This window comes from Scleropages formosus, chromosome 3, assembly GCF_900964775.1.
Source record: "Scleropages formosus chromosome 3, fSclFor1.1, whole genome shotgun sequence".
Lineage (NCBI taxonomy): Eukaryota > Metazoa > Chordata > Actinopteri > Osteoglossiformes > Osteoglossidae > Scleropages > Scleropages formosus.
The window spans coordinates 32461836-32481377 of NC_041808.1; the positions used below are offsets into that span (position 1 = coordinate 32461836).

Genomic DNA, 19542 nt, shown 5'->3' on the forward strand with positions numbered 1-19542 from the left:
TCGCCTTTCCTTTTGGCCGGCCAGACAGCACTCCCGGCTTAGCTCACGTCACCTTACAGGTCCTCGATCTGTTGCAGCGATTCGTGAAGTAGTTAACCTAGTCTGCTTTATCAGACTGCTAATCATCGCCATCATGACCTTTTGAAAAATATAGAGCCCTCATCTGTGTAGCGGCCATTCTCTCATCACAGTAATGCCTCCTACGAAACGTTGACCCCCTTGACGGTGGCCCAGTTTTGAGAAAGATGGTGTTGACTGTCCCTTTCCATGTATTTGATTAACCCAGTTTCTCCAGATATGTGTGGCGGTTGTCTGCGTGGTGACCGGACGTGAGTGGGAAGACGTGCCGAGAAACCGCACAGATGGAAGGGCCTGCAGAGAGGCTAGATCGCAACGGAAAAGCCAGCGCTAGGAGTCCCCGGTGTTGCGCTAAACTGGGAAAAACAATCATCACTTTCTTTTGTAGGACCTGGTGGGTTTAGCGCCATGGCATGCAGCTGCCGCAGCTAGTTTTTATGATAATGAGAGCAATATACTTTGAAAAAAGATTTGCCGCAGCAAAGCTGAACACAAACTTTGTACTACACACACACATTTTCTGAACCGCTTATCCCATACGGGGTCGCGGGGAACCGGAGCCTACCCGGCAACACAGGGCGTAAGGCCGGAGGGGGAGGGGACACACCCAGGACAGGACGCCAGTCCATCACAAGGCACCCCAAGCGGGACTCGAACCCCAGACCCACCGGAGAGCAGGACGAGGCCCAACCCACTGCGCCACCACACCCTCCATGTGTTGGAAATACACACACACACACACACACACACACACATTTTCAGAACCGCTTGTCCCATACAGGGTCACGGGGAACCGGAGCCTACCCGGCAACACAGGGCGCAAGGCCGGAGGGGGAGGGGACACACCGAGGACGGGACGCCAGTCCGTCGCAAGGCACCCCAAGCGGGACTCGAACCCCAGACCCACCGGAGAGGAGGACTGCAGTCCAACCCACCGCGCCACCGCACCCCCTTTGTGTTGGAAATACACACACACACACATTTTCAGAACCGCTTGTCCCAGACGGGGTCACGGGGAACCGGAGCCTACCCAGCAACACAGGGCGTAAGGCCGGAGGGGGAAGGGGACACACCCAGGACGGGACGCCAGTCCGCCGCAAGGCACCCCAAGCGGGACTTGAACCCCAGACCCATCGGAGAGCAGGACTGCGGTCCAACCCACTGCGCCACCGCACCCCCCGTGTTGGAAATACTTCAGTTTAAAAAAGTGCAAGTGTCAAACCTATTAAATTCAGACCTACTTGTTTTGTATTTGCAATAGAAAGAAAACCATTTTTAATATTCTTAAGATGTAGCAACCCTATGCAAGACAGAAAATTAACATAAGTACTAAAGTGTCACCACCCCAGGAATAATAGCCCCAGTGACCACCGGAGGCTCTGTCTGGGGATCAGACTAGTGATCTTACATATCTCACATGCATAATTCTTGTTCAAGTCCCTGTTCCCAGTGTCTTCTGTATCATCTTCACAATTCAGAATCTTCACTTCTCTCCTATTGCATTTCTGCACTTGAGTCCACCAGTACCCATGTCTCTGTGTTATAACACAGGATAGACGATGGTAAAAACAGGGGCCCAGTCTCAGCAATAGAATACTTTAAACCATTCACAACTGTTATGCTGGCAATTCTGATTAGGTAAGCAAAGAAGTCTTGATGTGACATGTTCTCAGAAACTACTTTGATTAGAGCCCCTGAGAAAAATGTTTCCATCTGCACACTCTAAGTGTCTTTGCTATGGTGCCCATCCCTGTCCTGTTCCTGAGGTTTTCCTTGGAGATGATGTTTGACTAGGAGATCTTGAGGATACGCCGCAGGTACTTGGCCTGGAAAACCTCACTGTGATCCATACAGGAGGATGCTGAGGATGTTGCTCTTGAAGATCCTGATCTTCATGTGGATGCTGAGGCCGGAGGAAGGGTTTGAGCATGGCAAAGGTTTGGATGGCTTTGCTGATTCTGGTGTTGATTTCCCAGTCGCAGTCACCGTCTGTTGTTACCTTGCCGCCCAGACAGACAAACTCCTCCATGTCCTCCGGTGGCCCATCGTTTACTGTGACACGTGTGCTGGTCGTGGTGTTCTTCTTCATGAGCTGAATCTTCTTGGTGTTGACCTTAAGTCCAATGATGCTGGCTCTTTTTCTTCTGCTGGAGGTTGTCTGCATAGTTCAGGTCTTCCAAGATCCAAGGTCAGAGTTCACTCCATGCCCTGTCACTTTCCCTGGGTCACGCTTTTCAGAAGCCAGTCGATTGTCAAGGAAAACAGCATTGGTGACAGGATTCAGCCCTGCTTGACTCTGGTGTCCACCTTGAATGGTTCTGTCAGCTTGTTGTTGTGGATGATCCTACACTCTACGTTCCCACAGAGGGACTGGATGGTGTTGACCAGTTTCTGGGGAATGCTATAGTTTCTATAAACACCATGTAAAGTGGGCTATTCCATTTGTCAGACAGCTCAAGGATCTGGCAAAGGATGAAGATATGGTCAGTGTAGGACCTCCTCTTCCTGAAGCGAGTTTATTCTTGGTATAGTATGGCTTTCACTGCTGCTGTGATGTGCTGAAGGATAATACACATTAAGACCTTGCTGGTCTTCTTCTGTACTAGTGATGTTAGCGAGTGTTTGTGGGTCTGGCTGGTTCAGGATCCTCTACAAATGCTCTCTCCACACCTTTAACTTGGCTTGTTCTTCTGTGATAGGTGTTCCATCCTCAGCCTTCACTAGATCTCGGTTCTGTTCTCAGTTTCCCTGTAGTTTCTTGGTAATCAGGTAAACTGTCTTCATGTCCTTCTGTTCGGGGCCTGCCTCAGCTTCTTCAGCGAGTCCATCTGTACCACCTTTTGTCTTTCCTCACTGCCGTCTTGACTTCTCTGTCCCTCTCTGTACCGCACTGCTAACCTCTACTCCAGCCTGGGTGACTAAGAATCCAGGAGTTTCTTCTTTAACTTCTTCCTCTCCCCTTTGGCCTTCCATGTGTCAGCAGATATCCATTCAGACGTGACTCTCTTCCTGTAGCTTATGGACATTTTCATTGCTTCAGTCATGGCTTTGTTGAAACTATCAATGGCCAGTGCTGTTTCATCTTAGAGGATGCTGAATCAGTCCTTCGGAGCAATGCTGAGGTCTTTCTTCACTGCTGGTTTTTTCAGTTCAGCAATGTTAAAACACTGTTTTCTGTTTTCTCACCTTCCTCAGCTTTGCCACCGGTAGGTTGTGGTCACTAACAACATCAGCATGCCGCATCGCACGTATGTCCTGTGGGAGCACCTCCACTTGCTGTTAATAATGATATGGTTGATTTGGCTTTGGGTTCTCCCCTCAGACGATGTCCAAGTCAGCTTATGAATAGTCTCGTGTTCAAAGAGCCTGCCACCAATGACCAGATTTTTTTCTTCACAAAAGCCCGTTATTCATTTTCCACTGTCGGTGAGTCCATGTTGTCCCATAATCCTCTCTCTATTCTCATTATTGCTGCTGACCCTTGCACTGAGGTCTCCCATCAGGAGCACAACGTCATGTCTTGGGATTTCCTTCAGTGCTGCTTGAAGCGTGCTGTAGAACTGGTCCATATCCTCATTGTCAGCATTGCTGACGGGTGCGTAGGCCATCACGATGGACACGTTAGCAAACTTGGAGATCAGCCTCACACAGAGCAGGCATTCGTTGATGGGTTTCCATTGCAGCAAGGCGTTTAGATATTTCTTGCTGCACATGAGGGCACGCCTTCTCCTTCTTGGTGGTTGTCATCTTGCCTTCCTGACCGGATGATTACTTCCCCAGTGCTCAGTTTCTGCTTCCCTGTTCCTGTCCATCTTGACTCTGTGACTTCAAGCAAACTCAGGTTGTAACTGTTAATGTCTTTCACTGTTTGTGGCAACTTCTCGATGTGGAACAGAGTCTGCACATTCCAACATCCCACTCTTATATATTGTTTCAGCATCAGGAGGACTGATGTTGGGCTAGAGACATCCTTTCAGCTTCAGTCCTCTTCCATCATAACTCCAATTTTCTGTGCTGCTTTGCTCCCTCTGCTAAGTGGAGTTCTTTCCTTTGCTGTTGTTTCCACAGTTACAAGAGTGTTATAGGTTGGGGTTGCTGGTCCGATTCCTAACTCTCCTCCTTTCTCATCTGGGTTTGGGATCGGCCACACCGAATTTCAAGGTACTGTCGCAAGGCACTCATATTTCTTATTGACTCAGTCACTGTGCTTATCAGGTACTATGTTTTATTAAGAAAACATTTTGTTTGAAATTCCTTTCATATTTTGTGTCTAGCAAATGCAAAAGTGAGTACTGGTGGCGCGGGAAAGAAAAAGTGAAAGGAATAAGATTTACAAATTAAAGTGAAAAGAATAGTGCAGCACGAAAATACAATACTGTATTTCATTTATTGTGCCACTTGCGCAGTAGTCCCAACCAAAACAGCAGGGTTTACAACAAAAACATGTTTTAACGCAAACCAGTATTAAAAAAAGACCCCTTTCATGCAAGGCAAGGCTGGGCAGGGCAAAACAAAAAACTACCTCCAAGCAGTTTTCTTTGTCCTCAGACCAGCTGCCTTTCACGTCCTGGCTGATTGCCCCTGAAGTGCCAGCAGCTTGTCTTCAAAGCCTTTAAACCACAGCATGGGCAAGCCGTGGGGTACTGTCCATCAATTTAACATCACCCCTGCCAGGACAGGATCACCTACCTTCTCACATTATATTATTGAACGTAATCATCAGAGCTGCTGCCTTTGGACCCAAAGATGGCAATTTTGATCCCCACCTCTGGCTGTAGTACCTCTGAGCAAGGTACTTACCCTAAATTGCTCCAGTAAAGTTGCCCAGCTGTATAAATGGGTAAATAATTGTAGGTTGACTAACATTTTAAGTCGCTTTGGCGAAAAGTGTCTGCTAAAGGAATAAATGTAATATTATAATTGTTCTATATTAACATTATTTAGGGGGGTGCGATGGCGCAGCGGATTTGGCCGGATCCTGCTCTCTGGTGAGTCTGGGGTTTGAGTCCTGCTTGGGATGCCCTGTGATGGACTGGCGTCCTGTCCAGGGTGTGTTCCCTCTCCCTACAGCCTTCCACCCTGTGTTGCCAGGTTAGGCTCCGGCTTGCCACAACCCCACTCGGGTCAAGTGGCTTCAGCCTGTGTGTGTGTGCAAGTAATACTATTTGAAATTAATAATATGTAAAATTGGTGAAAAAATATAACAAAGTCCTGTTGTACAAACTACTGTAGCATTCATGTGTATTTATTGTTTATATATCCTTAAGGTTCATACAGTATAAGATACTGTACAGTAGCTGACAATACAGTTTCAGCTTACAATGAGATTGTTGGAATGGTATCCTAAAGTAAGTTGAGGACCTCCTGTAGATATAGGCCATGCCGTAACATCAGTTGGAACATGTTTCATCTGAACCAAATACCTTTCCCTGCATTCATCACTCTTGTGATGCACAAAATTACTTTAAAGAGAAGCGATCGGCGGAGTATCAAATACTTATTAAACTGCTCCCATAGAGGGACCGGATGATGCTGACCAGTTTCTGGAGAATGTTGTGGTGTTGGAGGATCTTCCAAGGTGAGGTATGGTGCAGGCTGTCAAATACCTTTTCACAAAGTCTAGAAACACCATGCAGAGGGGGCTATTCCACACGTGAGACTGCTCAAGGATCTGGCAAAGGACGAAGATGTGGTCAATGCAGTAAGAAAAGCACTTAAGAGGTATTGAAATGTAACTAATAATAGAGCTGTTACAGGCATCTGGCAGGTCTACTGAATAATGAAGTCTGAAACTGGACATCACTGGTCAGAGGAGATTAAATCAACACATGATGATGACCGCAAAGCAAACCTAAAAAGCGAAATGAGTTCACCGGAGTGCGAACGAACCGTCAAATGATGCATATCCTCATTTCTATAAGAAAACAATGAAAAGCAAATAAAACAAGCCAAGTGTTTCTGGAGGAATGTGCAGGTACAGGCCATTATCATTTTAGCTCAGGTAAAGTGTTAGTGTGAAAACGGTCGCATTGAAAAGACTCGGTTTTTGAGTCTGACGCAGTCTCTAACGTTCAAGAATTGCAATAAATCCCCCTCTGTTGACAAGTCACTTGATCACTGCGGACACCAATGAGAGGGAGGTGTAAGGAGGATGTTAAATGCTATAAATCACATTATAAAACCCGCTGTAAGCTATAACCTCAACAGTTTAGCAGGAGCATTTGGGGACATGCAGAAAATCGGTCTATTTTATGACTGTGCTACATTGGGGGCATTACCACAGATGGGCCACATGACAGACTCGTGAATTTTTGCAATATCAGTAGAATAATGTTTTTAATCGGAGATCTTCTCGGGAATAAAAAACAATTCATGAAAAAATTATGGCAAATTTAAATATGAAACTGTGTATAAGTCAGACGTTTATCTATAGGTTATCATCACTTCATCACTGCTCTGAATGTTTTTCTTGTCCTGTAAGAATCTTTTTTTAATCAGATATTTGTTATGTAAGTTGTAGATGCCTGCGGTCATTCTGGGAAGCCTGGTCCATCATGGAACAGGGGGGTTTTTGTTTGTCCCTGTAAACTCCATGGCTCTAACCTCTTTACTGTCAGAATGGAAAGGCTTTGGCGCGCTATTCAGCGCATGCACTAGCCCCCCCCCCCCCGTCTGCTCCCTATGCCGTAACAATGTCTTTCAGACTCTCCACCCACAAAAACAATCGATCGCCTCGTTTATCTGCAGGACTTCTCTTCTGGCTAGGCGTGTGAAATTAGCTGTGCGCAAGGTGGCCAGGTATAAGTGTTTCACGGCATGTACTCACCTGACGTTCAATAAGCCGTGCAACACAAAGGCAATGAAAAAACCCTTGTCCGGCACAAAATGTTGCAGCAACGGTAACTTTGCACCTTTTCTAATTGACTTAAATGCCAGGTTTGTTAATTAAGCTGTTTTCACACACTCATGCATTATACACCTGAGTATTCCTGCTGGAGCAACTGAAGGAAAGCAGCTTGCTCAAGAGTGTTGCAGCAGGAGTGGGGATTCAAACCAAGGACCTTAAAAAAGCAAGACAGCATCCTCAATCATCAAAGTACTCATGATGTCTACTGATTATGTGTGCTTCTTTCAAGCAAAGTAGCAGAAATCCAGGCACAAATGAACTGGCTGGGCTTTGAGCAGCTGGCAGCAGAGTGATATGGAAAGAGGCTATTCTGCTGGACACTTTGGGGAGGTGTGCGTGTGTGATGATGTGTGTGTGATGTAAAATGTATGGCTTATTTGTTCGCAGTGCTCGGTAGAGTAGTCAGAAATGGTACTCAGCTGAAATTACTGTTATTTTCAAAAACAAAATCCCCACCAATGAACTACTACTACTACTACTACTACTACTACCGAATTAGTTTTATTACCAGTAAAAAGTTCCAGGTTAAAAAAAATTACGTGTGAGCATTCAAGTTTCATTCAAATTGATATTTTCAGCGTTTTGAACCGACAGCACCCTTGGCAGCTTAAATACACACACTGTCTGCACCACTTGTCCCCTACGGGGTTGCGGGGAGCCAGAGCCTAACCTGGCAACACAGGGCATAAGGCCGGAGGGGGAGGGGACACACCCAGGACGGGACGCCAGTCTGTCGCAAGGCACCCCAAGCGGGACTCGAACCCCAGACCCACCGGAGAGCAGGACCCGGTCCAACCCACTGCACTCCTGCAGCTTAAACATACAGTTTTAAATTACAGGAAAAATATACTACATACGTACTCTACATATTGGGTGTGTCCCCTCCCCCTCCGGCCTTACGCCCTGTGTCACCGGGTAGGCTCCGGTTCCCCGCGACGCCGTATGGGACAAGCGGTTCAGAAAATGTGTGTGTGTGTGTGTGATATACAACATACATAGGGGGTGCGGTGGCGCAGTGGGGCAGTGGGTTGGCCCACAGTCCTGCTCTCTGGTGGGTCTTGGGTTCGAGTCCCGCTTGGGGTGCCTTGCAACGGACTGGCGTCCTGTCCTGGGTGTGTCCCTTCCCCCTCTGGCCTTACGCCCTGTGTTACCGGGTAGGCTCTGGTTCCCCGCGATGCCGTATGGGACAAGCGGTTCAAAAAATGTGTGTGTGATATACTATATACATATCTCATCAAAAATACAGTAAATCTTATGCCAAAAAAATGAACTGCTAGCAATTAGATTTATCAGAGAAATACAAAAGAAACAAAAGACCACAGCCTGCTACCTATTATTAGTCACTGACTACTGATAGCCGCTAGTCCACTGCATGGCTGTGGTAGTTTGGAACCTATCCCAAAGACATATGGTGCAAGAGAGGGTGCATCTGGACAGGGAATGGTCTTTGGACCGTGGAAGGATATTAAAGAAAGTGGAGGAAACACAAGCAAACGCCACACATAGTGATCAGCATTTAAATGGACATGAGAATGAACAGCCCAGGCACATGAGGCAGCAGAGCTACGTAGGACAAGTAGTTGATTGAGATGAAAAAATTTACATTTATACTTCTGTAATTCAGGTTAAAGGCACAGATCGCAAACAAGCAGAAGCAGGAGCAGGATTTGAACTGAATACTATATATAGCTCTCTCCAAGTGATATGTATGTATGTAACATATATATTCATTCAGAAAGTATTCAGACCTCTTCACTTTTTCATGTTGTTATATGTTGCAGTCTTATGCAACAATCATTTCAATTAATTTTTTCCCCTCATCAATCTACGCTCAACATCCCATAATGACAAAGTGAAAACAAGATTTAAGGACTTTTTGCAAATTTATTAAAAATAAAAAACTGAAATATCACATTGACATAAATATTCAGACCCTTTGCTATGAAACTTGAAATTTAGCTCAGGTGCATCCCATTACTATTGATCGTCCGTGAGATGTTTCTACGCCTTTTTTTGGAGTCCACCTGTGGTAAATCCAGTGGATTGGACATGATCAGGAAAGGCATACACCTCCCTATAGAGGTTTCATATTCTTTGCACATGCTTTACTGTCATTTGAGTTATCTTGCTAGCCAGCAAGGTTTTATCAGACATCAAATTAATAACACACACTGGCTTGAATGCAAGTGATACAGCCATTATATTGCAGCTATCTAAATGTATTTAACTGGTTCCATCAGGGTGCGGGGGCACAGTGGCGCAGTAGGTTTGGCCAGGTCCTGCTCTCTGCGGAGTCTGGGGTTTGAGTCCTGCTTGGGGTGCCTTGCAATGAAATAGCCTCTGGTCCTGGGTGTCCCCAGTCCCGTGCTCCTGGGCTCAGCTGCTGCTGCCCATGATCCTGCTTGTGATAAGCGGTGTGTGTGTGTGGGGGGGGGGGTTCCGCTGGTAATGTTAGCATTGAATTTCAAGGTTGAAAGCAAGCGGAACTAGTTACCAAACTAGTCAATAGCTAGTAACTTCCCTCTTACAGGGACAGCTGGTAGTGCAGTGATTGCAGCTGCTGCCTTTGAGCCCAAAGGTTGCAGGTTTGATCTCCAGCTGTACTTACTCTAAATTGCTCCATTAAAGTTATTCAGCAGTATAAATAGGTAAACAATTGTTTGCGGATTAACATTGTAAGTTGCTTTGGGGAAAAGCGTCACGTGAATCGACGCAACATGGAAAAAAAATTACTGTTACGTGTTTCTTTCAGTGCGTATGAAGTTTATACCTGCTATGGAGTTTATGTACACTGAGACTGAAACCCTTGGTGAAAAAAGGATGACAGCACATGTGTAAAGTGTAGGTGGATGTGTAGCTACAATGTTCTGTAGAGATAGGATGGATACGTAACCAGCAAACACTTGAGGGTTAGGGTGACTCTATAGTCAGAATAACTTTTCTTCTGGATGACTCACACATAACTGCTTCTTCCCATGAGGTGTAGTGGTAAAGTAGTGGGGCTAAAGTGGGAAAATTATCCAACATTACTGAAGAATGAAGGTATTCAAAAGTAACGCTCAGCATTAAGTTACAATAAACAGCAAAATTTCACAGAATTCGTAGTCGAACGCTTGATATAACATCATCAAGAAAATTTCACCCTGGGTGCATCTTCTTTTTTGGAAATGGAGTATATAATTTACCTAAATGAAATGTTAAAGCTCTAATAAATAGAATATCTGTGCATTGCAATCGCTGACCACCACACGCTCTAGTTTAAGAGGCATGTGCAATCGTCATATTAACACTGAGTCTATCTGTACTTTGTAGAACCTAGATGTCATATACTAACTTCCAGTATACAGTAAATGTGTGTGTATGTGGGGGGGCACTTTGATACCTTCATGTTCCATTTTTTATGTTGCCGTTATTTTCTGTACATGACATTGATTTAACATAATAAGTACACTAAACAGACAAACATTACTGAAGCTGTTGCTCCCCAATAATAAAGTATCAGCAGTTGCACGGGTCCTTAAGTCACCTTGTCGCTTTTCCAGTGTTTTCTATTTTTGAAACCCTTCACAAGGCTTCGATTCACTTTAAGACTCCAAAAAAAGTCAATACTTATTGGATTGAAGGGTGGGCTGTGAGTACATGGCCTTGCTTTGGTTCTCTCCAGGTGATTAATGTTGGCCATCTGGGCTCAAACTCAATAAACCATTAAAGGAGATCCCTCTCCATATTTTGCACAACAGGAGGGCTCCTATGCATGAAAGGCATGATGGGGAGGGCGGGTGATGGCCAAGTGTTCCTGCCTACCAGTGTCAATTAGTACTCAGAGTGACTGCAAGGTATCTGAGAAATATTAAGCACTTATTGGCTTGGTGGAGACAACTTGAGCCATATATTACTACTCTCCAATTAATTTGTTTCTAAGCCCGTAGGACGTCTCCCTCAAAATCTCATTGAACCTCTTTCACAATATTATGAAATGTTCAATGAACCACCCCCCCCCCCCCCCCTGCACTTCCCAGCTGTGATCAAGGAAGATGAAATTAGCCTAGATTCAGTGCTATGAGACTGATTCGCGCACGTAGAAGAGATAAACTGGGACATCGGGATTAAGGTTGGGACATCGCTAACGACATGCACGTAACACAAATTAAAATGAAAGGAAAAAGTCTCCGAAGTCCAGTGATCTGATTTCTGTTCTGTGTCCAAAATGGTATAACATCGAGATTCTCACAGATTGACTGAATATAAGAGCGCGCCCAAAGCTTTTGGAGTGTCACTGGGGACACGCACAGCCTGCGCCGCCCGGAAAGCAGCGTGACACACGGCTTCTGTAGCTCATGCCCTGGTGGGGGCAGGGGGGGGGGCATGCTCTTTTTTTGGCTGATCTTACGGGACTTGCTGCATTGGATCGCCGCAGCGGTTGCATGAAACTAACCCCAACGGACTAGATGTATTTATAAATATACGCTTACAAGGGGACAGCTGGTAGCGCAGTGATTTGTGCTACTGCCGTTGGATCCAAAAGTTGCAGGTTTGACCCTACCTCTGGCTGTAGTACCCTTGAGCAAGGTACTTACTCTAAATTGCACCAATAAATTTACCCAGATGGGTAAATAATTGTTACCTTAACAGTGTAAGTAGTTTAGGAGAAAAGAATCAGCTAAATGAATTAATGTGAGTTCATTATTAGCTGAAGATGTCTCACATTTAAACAAGTGTCACATCCCAACTCAGTCAGAGTGGGTTTCCGCTGGCAAGTTAGTAATGTGGACAAAGAACCTTTCATTCCACATGCCACACAGGTTATAGACTCAGAAAAACTGTTGACAATGCACTCTGTGGGAGAGGAGAGCAAAATATGATTTTTTTAATGAATATTTATTTTAATAGTTTTTCACATTTTAACATATAAGGACAATTTTGCACTATGATGCACAGTGAAATATTCGAATGACAGCTGTCAAGTGCAAAGCTTATTATTTGGCACTATTTTTCTTCCCAAATTTTATTATTCTTCATTAAATTTAATTAAGGAGACTGCCCTGAAACCAGCCTGCTTGTTATCCTGTTCTCATCCCATGCTAGACCTTTTAATCAGGAAGGAAAGTGGAGGAGCGTATGTTTCATACTCACCTGCTGGACATTTAGAATTTGTCTTTGACACTATGGGACATAATACTAGACCTTCCATTTTTCCAGGCTGCCACTTTGTTTATGAAGCAAGGTGACCAAGCTCATCTCAGCTGAGCAGCGAGGAGCTGCACAGGAGAATGTACTGTTCCTTATGTATAGTAACAAACCTTATTGCTCACTCCATCTGGCAAAACAAAAAAAAAAAAAACATTGCATCTGAAGAGTCCATGGCTGAGAAAATGGGTACATATGAAATTTTAAGTTATGAAATTCACCAAGTCACTATAACTAAATTTCTGCTTCTATGCAAATTATATTAGGAGCACATGTCATATTTCCTGTTTTCCCTTACTTTCCAGTGATGTACTGTCAGTCCTGGGTTGCGGTGTGCAATAGTAATAATAACAATAATAATAATAATAATGAAAGGATTTAATGAAGGAGGTACCTGCGCGAGCCTGAATGAAGCACCTGGACTGAAGCAGCAGCGCCCCCTTGCGGCGCAACAGTGTTCAAGGGGAAAGCAGGAAAACAAACTCATTGTAAATAGTATTTAACAACATTTTCTACACCTAACGAGTGCAAATGACATGTTATCCACTACGTCAAGCCTAAGACAGCGTCCTTTGCACTGGAAAATGAACCATAATCGGTTTGTCATTTTTACTAGGCGCGAAATGAACCTAACCCACTAACCCCATAATTAGTTATTTGCAAGAATAGAGACATAACGAGCAGAGATCCCCTCGAGAAGGTGTCAAACATCAGCTGATGGTGTCACGCCTGCTGATCGTGGGCTGCGCAAAGGAAAGGAGTCCATCTGTTCTTTTTTTTTTTTTTTCCCCCCACCAAATTCCGTACTTTTTAAACGTTATGGAAAAGGGCACGCGGTAGTAATGTTTATCTCCATTTTTTTTTTTTTTTTTTGCTTTCTCCCTCTCGCTCGTCCGCTGCTCTACGGAGCAACACAACGCCGCTCCAACGAACTGACGCAGAAGCGGGTTCCCGTTAATTGCTGTCGGGAGCGCCGCGTCCCCGGTGACGCGCGCGCGGGAGGAGTGGTCGCGCGCTCCTATATATGCCTCTCGCTCCGCGCGCTCCGCCACAGTCCGCGAAGCACTTCGAGCAGCGAGTCTCCGAGAGAAGCTTGAGCCGCCGATCACGGTCCCGATTCGTGCCACGCGTGTGGTCCGCGCCTCTGCAGCAATGATCAAGAAGATGAGTCCGTCCGAAAACGACTTCGACATCCCGGCCAAGAACTGCTACCGCATGGTGATCCTGGGCTCCACCAAGGTGGGCAAGACCGCCATCATCTCCAGGTTCCTCAACGAGAGGTTCGAGGAGCAGTACACGCCGACCATCGAGGACTTCCACAGGAAATTCTACAGCATCAGGGGGGATGTGTATCAGCTGGACATCCTGGACACTTCTGGGAACCACCCGTTCCCTGCTATGAGGAGACTCTCCATCCTCACAGGTGAGTGGCTCTCCTTAAACTACGCGTGCATGTGCGCAAAACTCGTTCCGAGCACTTGGGGGGTTGCTGCATCAGAGTGATCGAAGGTGCTCTCCCCTGTCTTCTTCTCCAGGTGATGTCTTTATCCTGGTGTTCAGCTTGGACAACAGGGAGTCCTTCCAAGAGGTGCGGCGCCTCAAGCAGCAGATCTTCGAAACAAAGTCTTGTCTCAAGAATAAGACCAAGGAGAACTTGGAGGTGCCCCTGGTGATCTGCGGGAACAAGTGTGACCGCGAGCTCTCCCGCGAGGTGCCGCCGGAGGACATCGAGCAGCTCGTGGCTGGAGACCAGCAGTGCGCCTACTTTGAGATCTCCGCCAAGAGGAACACCAACGTGGACCCCATGTTCCAGACCCTCTTCACCATGGCCAAGCTGCCCAACGAAATGAGCCCGGACCTCCACAGGAAAGTGTCCGTGCAGTACTGCGACATGCTCCACAGAAAGTCTTTCAGGAACAAGAAGTTTAAAGGTGGAGATGCGTACGGCATCGTGGCTCCATTCGCCAGGAGACCCAGCGTGCACAGTGATCTCATGTACATCAAGGAGAAGGCCATCGGTGGCAGCCAAGCCAAAGATAAGGAGAGATGCGTCATCAGCTAAGAACTGCCACCGTGTCCGTAGCCATGAACTATGATGATATGTTGAAGATGCCAGCAGAATATCCTCCATGTGGAACGCTGAGTGTGAGGCTACTCAAACGGGGATGCTTTTGTCAACATCCACAACCTGCGAGACTGGTTCTTCTTTTCATCTGGTCAGGTCAGGGTGCTAAATTCTGCTGTGGCTTCAGAGAGCGTCAAGGTGACATTTTGGTTTTAACATGCTGTACAAATATTTTTGCCTTAATGGTGAAAGGGTGCCGCCGGGCCAGAGCGCCATGTGAAACGGCACCGTTTACATTTTTTAAAGAACTAACTTGAATGTCTGCACCATGAACAAATGTATTGTGAATGTATATTTATTCTTATATGTGAAGATTTACTTTTTCAATAAACATAACAAATGAGCACAGCCTGTTTCATCAATTTCTTCCAAATGGCCAGAGAATGTTACTGTACATGGCATCTTGCTCCACTAACCATCTTACTGTGTACTTTGATTTTTAAAATTCAACTTTCTGTGGCAACATAGTAACAGCTCACAAAGCACCACTGCACCCTTGTGCAAAATACTTTAAGGTAGCCTTCTAGGCTATACAGGAATTCTTTAAAGAATTTGAATCCCTTTAAGGACACTTCAGTTCAGTGTTAAACACTACCGGGGCCATGGGTGCCAATACTTTACCATGTTCAAGCAGAACTCCATCCTGCACAATTTTGCTCCTGCCCTCACTCACCTTCGACCTCGTGGTAAAATGTGTTTACCACATACTCTTAGTGGATTTAACTCAGTCTGAACACAATGCCCCATTATGCAGACAGACTTGCTCCAGTAAATCCCCTTGAACTGCTTATGAAACAGGGTAAAAGTTCTTGCCAATTCCATCAGTGGTACTGTGAGTGACGCATATAAATCCAGCCTGACCTCAAGTCAGTAATACACTGCATACTTGATCAAATTCTTTTAATCAAATTGTAAAAAAACCCAACCCTTAATTTATTCCTTGAATTCTGCTATACAATGAATACATCAAAATAAAACCAAACAGTTTGTACCAAAATATATTTATACAAATTATATTACAACAGCTTGACACACCATGTAAAAATGTATACTTTCTTGGAGGACTGATATAGAAAATCTCAGTCTATAAATAGGTCAAAAAATATATGGGAAGATAATGAAAATCTGATGACATCATGACTCAGATTAAGACATTTCAAGCGCTTACTATGCTAACATGGCTTTCAGTCCTGGATTCATATTGGTTAATCGTTTTCAGTTGTCTAAACGACTTGTCACGAACTGCACAATGAACTTCTATGCCTTCGGGATATCAAACATGCAGAGGCTCTTGTACTTCTGCAGCAGCTGATTCTTGGTGCGAACCTGCTCCCTCAGCGTACGCAGTTGCTGCTGCTGCTCCTCTGGGCTCTTGTCAATACCAGGCATGGCTATGATCTGCTCACGTGCTTCCTGGATACGGTTCTTCAGCTTGTTCAGCTCCTGGTGGACATCCTGGCTGTCCTTATCCATGCTATCCATTGACGTAGAAGGAGATGAAGAGTGGAGACAGTTAAAAATGTATACACTTTTCACCATGACCCAGCTATTCAGTTACTATATAGTTTAGCACAGAACAAAGTTCCGGTTTACATACATATAGTGACTAATATATATACTGTATATATTTTATACACACACACACACACACACACACACACACACACAGGATTTGATCAATTACACACATACAGACTTCCTGAACCGCTTGTCCCATACGGGGTCGCAAGGAACCGGAGCATAACCCGGCAACACAGGGTGTAAGGCTGGAGGGGGAGGAGACACACCCAGGACGGGACGCTAGTCCGTCGCAAGGCATCCCAAGCGGGATTCGAACACCAGACCCACCGGAGAACAGGACCCGGTCCAACCCACTGCACCACCGCACCCCCTGATCAATTACAGTGCACCTTAATGACTATGGCATATTGGGCCCATGTTCAGAAATGCTCACTGTTATTGCACTGATCAATATACAATAAAAGTTTACGCATGATCTCCTCTATAACCTAACCTACACCAGCTACCAATAATTCTAGCAGTTTTATGAGTGTGCATTGCTTAAAAGCATACAATAAACAAACATCAATATTCATTCATTATTTGCAAATAAAACCTAAAGCATACATTATAATGTTCTTTACTGCACATCCTCTGCATCATTTGACATAGCGGACAAAAATTAAGCATTATTTAACTTTTTCCTGGTTTTTAATTCATTTTGCAATTCTGGTGCTTACAACATTATGTGTCATTTGAAGAAATGTATACCAATAATTTGATTACTCTTAAATCAATTTCTTGAAAATTTAATGATTTTCTAATAATATTGCCACTTCCTAACTAAAAACTACATACACTTGTATTTCAATTTACAAACTCAACTGTGACCAAAAGGCAGTTTGTAACTCATAATTGTTCGCTAGTGCACTGACTACATCACAATCAGTAAAAGTTTAATACAACTTAATCTTTCTATTTATTTACAGGTTAGGTTCTGTGAAGGGGAGGGAAAAAAAAAAAAAAACAGATAGCGCTAAAATGAATTTAAAATTCACTCTAATAGAATGAACTATTTTCATCAACAGCTCATGAAGTGCAAGGTCTGAGTAGTCCTCCATACTGGAAATATCAGGTGTGAGGCTAAACATAACAGGGACACCAGTATGTGTCATTGTCTATTATTAACATGAAGCAACATTACAGTTAAGTCTACTTTGAAAGGACAGGGAGAAAAAAAAAAAATCTCAGCAACCTCCTGTTTGGAGTGTAGTTTTGTGCAAGATGGTGCATGTTCCTCCATCAGGTGCAGCAGGAAGATCCAACAAAGGTGAGCTGCAGCGTAATGGAGAATTGTGTGCGGAGAATGTATTCAAAAAGTATTTCACCTTAACGGCAGACTGTGCGTCTCATGGTAAACTTTACAAAACTGGCCAAGAGAACATGACCAAAAAATTACATGGACATCCTTGTCAGCATGGGGTAAATTTAAATTTGCTGTCAAAACAGTGTAATAATAGAAACATTCCTCATTTCTGGCTATAGCCATAGCAAATTAAAAATGAGCTAACCAATCAAGATACTGTACATGAATTCAGTTGAGGAAGATAAAGGGTATTATTTAAAAAAAAAAAACCCACACAACACTGATGCAAAACAGAACCCAGACACAAACCCATGGCATGAGTATGCAGGTGAGACCTGGTTCCCACAATGTGATGCATCTCGCTGTCTCTCACACAAGGACTGGCTCAATTTCTAAAGATATCTCAATTTCTGGCACCAAGATTAAAGGTTGCCGTGTTGGGACCTGATGTGGCAGACAAGTCACATAAAGTGTTACATTCATAACACAAAACATAAAAAGACCAATGTACGATAAATTGTATTAATAACTGCAGACTGAAGAGGTGGAAAAACTTAAGAGGGATACAGAATTAATTGGGCAGCTGTTCATTTTAAATACTAGGTATTCCCCGAGATACGACCATTCGAGTTACATCAAACGCTTTCGACTCTGAACAACTATTTTTTTTTAAAAAAAAAAAAAACAGGACAAGTTAGGTTACCGAATGTAAACAGCAAACGATCAGTAGGTGTTTGCAATTTTTAATAAACGGATGACGTGAATGTTTATATTACAGACTCCAAAGAGCCATGACGACTCAGTCGTCAACTAGTCTATTTAATTAATAGACAATTTACTTACGCACAACTTCAGCTACTACTAGTTCATTAATTTAGCTGACGCTTTGTTTTTTCCTAAACGACTTACAATTTTATTACCCATAATTATATACAGTTCTTGGGTAATTTCACTGAAGCAATGAATCTGAATTGATTTTTTTAGGTTGCTGAGCCGAATCTTCCGACTCTCGTGTGTCGCTGTCTGTGCTGAGTCAGCAATGAGCAACCTGCCCTTGTATTCACTTTACTCCTGGGCTAAAAAAACAAATATAAAAAACAGTTTTACCACTTAATGATGTCGTGGACAAGAGGAAGTAAAGAATAATCCTCGTCCTCCGTCTCTTGCTTCGTTGGTACCGCCGCCATACTGCTGCGCGCAAATCGCGACAAGGAACGGATGGCGCATTTTCAATACGTCACAACAACGCGCCGTTTGTTCCCCTACAGGCTCGAGCTGCAATTGTCGAAAATGTCAAATGTGAGAGAGATGACGATAGGTACCACATAATTAACCCTGTAATTTTATTAGCCAAATATTATATACTTAAGTGTAAATTTAGTAACGTTATTTCCCCTGTTTGTAAAAGAAATTAAGCATTACAAGAGAACGCTAGTATTCTTCTAGTAGAATTTCTACTTTCTAAAAACCCAAGCCGAACGGTGTGACGTCTTACCGCATGATGACGAAATAAGTCTTCATGAATAAGTGCTTTAATATTTCGTTTTACTTTTATATTTATTTACATTTGTTTATTTGGCAGACGCTTTTCTCCAAAGCGACTGAATGAGCTCTACTAGTGTTGTCAGCCCACACACCTCACCAGGTGACTGTGTTGATAACACTCGGTGACTTTTTAAATTTATTTACTAACTTGTTTATTTTGTGTACTTATTTATTTGTTTGTTTGTAAATTTTGATTTCTTTGTGTGTTCCCTCTGGCATTCATGTTTGTTGTAATTGAATCTGGTTCCGTGTTTTCTTTATGACACTGACTTTTGAAATGTACTGCTCTTTGTCAATAGTTTGTTTAGAAAGAAAGAGCGGGAATGCTGGAATTTTTCCAGCTGATTAAATAAGAACTTGTAGGACAACCCGATAAAACACAAACTTAATTTTGCAACATTTATTTTAAAAGAATTTCAGGATTACTTTTTTTTTTACTTTGAATCGCCAAATTCTTCTATATTGTAGTCTTTGCCCCGAAATATTTGTAAAATTATTAAGAAAATATTTTCTTTATTGCTTCACTACTACTGAACAACCCACTTTAAAAATAAATTTAATAAATGTAAATGTGATCAAGGGTTCGACAGCAGAAGGCTGTGGTCGAACCCGCAACAACTAAGTCTGAAGGCAGGAGTTTTAACCACTGCTCTTCGTTCTTAGAAAAATTACAGAAAAGGATGGTCTTTGTGGCTTTTTCCATCCCATCTCATGGACGTTTCCACATTAAATATAACACACTCGCAGTGGCTTGCCTTGACCCATCTTTGCACACACTTTGTATTGTCTGAGGTAAGAGGTGAGAGGTAGTCTTCTGTGCTCAAAAGTCAAGCA

The 19542-nt window shown here is 43.8% G+C and overlaps 2 protein-coding genes across 2 annotated transcripts; one reads left to right on the forward strand and one right to left on the reverse strand.

Annotated features, from left to right (window-relative positions):
- The first annotated feature begins 13237 nt into the window (after nucleotides 1-13237).
- LOC108940815 (dexamethasone-induced Ras-related protein 1-like) lies at nucleotides 13238-14637 on the forward strand. The gene is made up of 2 exons (XM_018763198.2): nucleotides 13238-13595; nucleotides 13708-14637. Exons 1-2 carry the CDS (start codon nucleotides 13325-13327, stop codon nucleotides 14232-14234), a joined length of 798 nt encoding a protein of 265 aa, XP_018618714.1. The 5' UTR covers nucleotides 13238-13324; the 3' UTR covers nucleotides 14235-14637.
- Nucleotides 14638-15331: 694 nt separating this feature from the next.
- On the reverse strand, nucleotides 15332-18376 carry med9 (mediator complex subunit 9). Its single transcript, XM_018763210.2, has 2 exons — nucleotides 18271-18376; nucleotides 15332-15771 (listed from the first exon to the last, which is right to left on the reverse strand). Exons 1-2 carry the CDS (start codon nucleotides 18348-18350, stop codon nucleotides 15555-15557), a joined length of 297 nt encoding a protein of 98 aa, XP_018618726.1. The 5' UTR covers nucleotides 18351-18376; the 3' UTR covers nucleotides 15332-15554.
- Between the last annotated feature and the right edge of the window lie 1166 nt (nucleotides 18377-19542).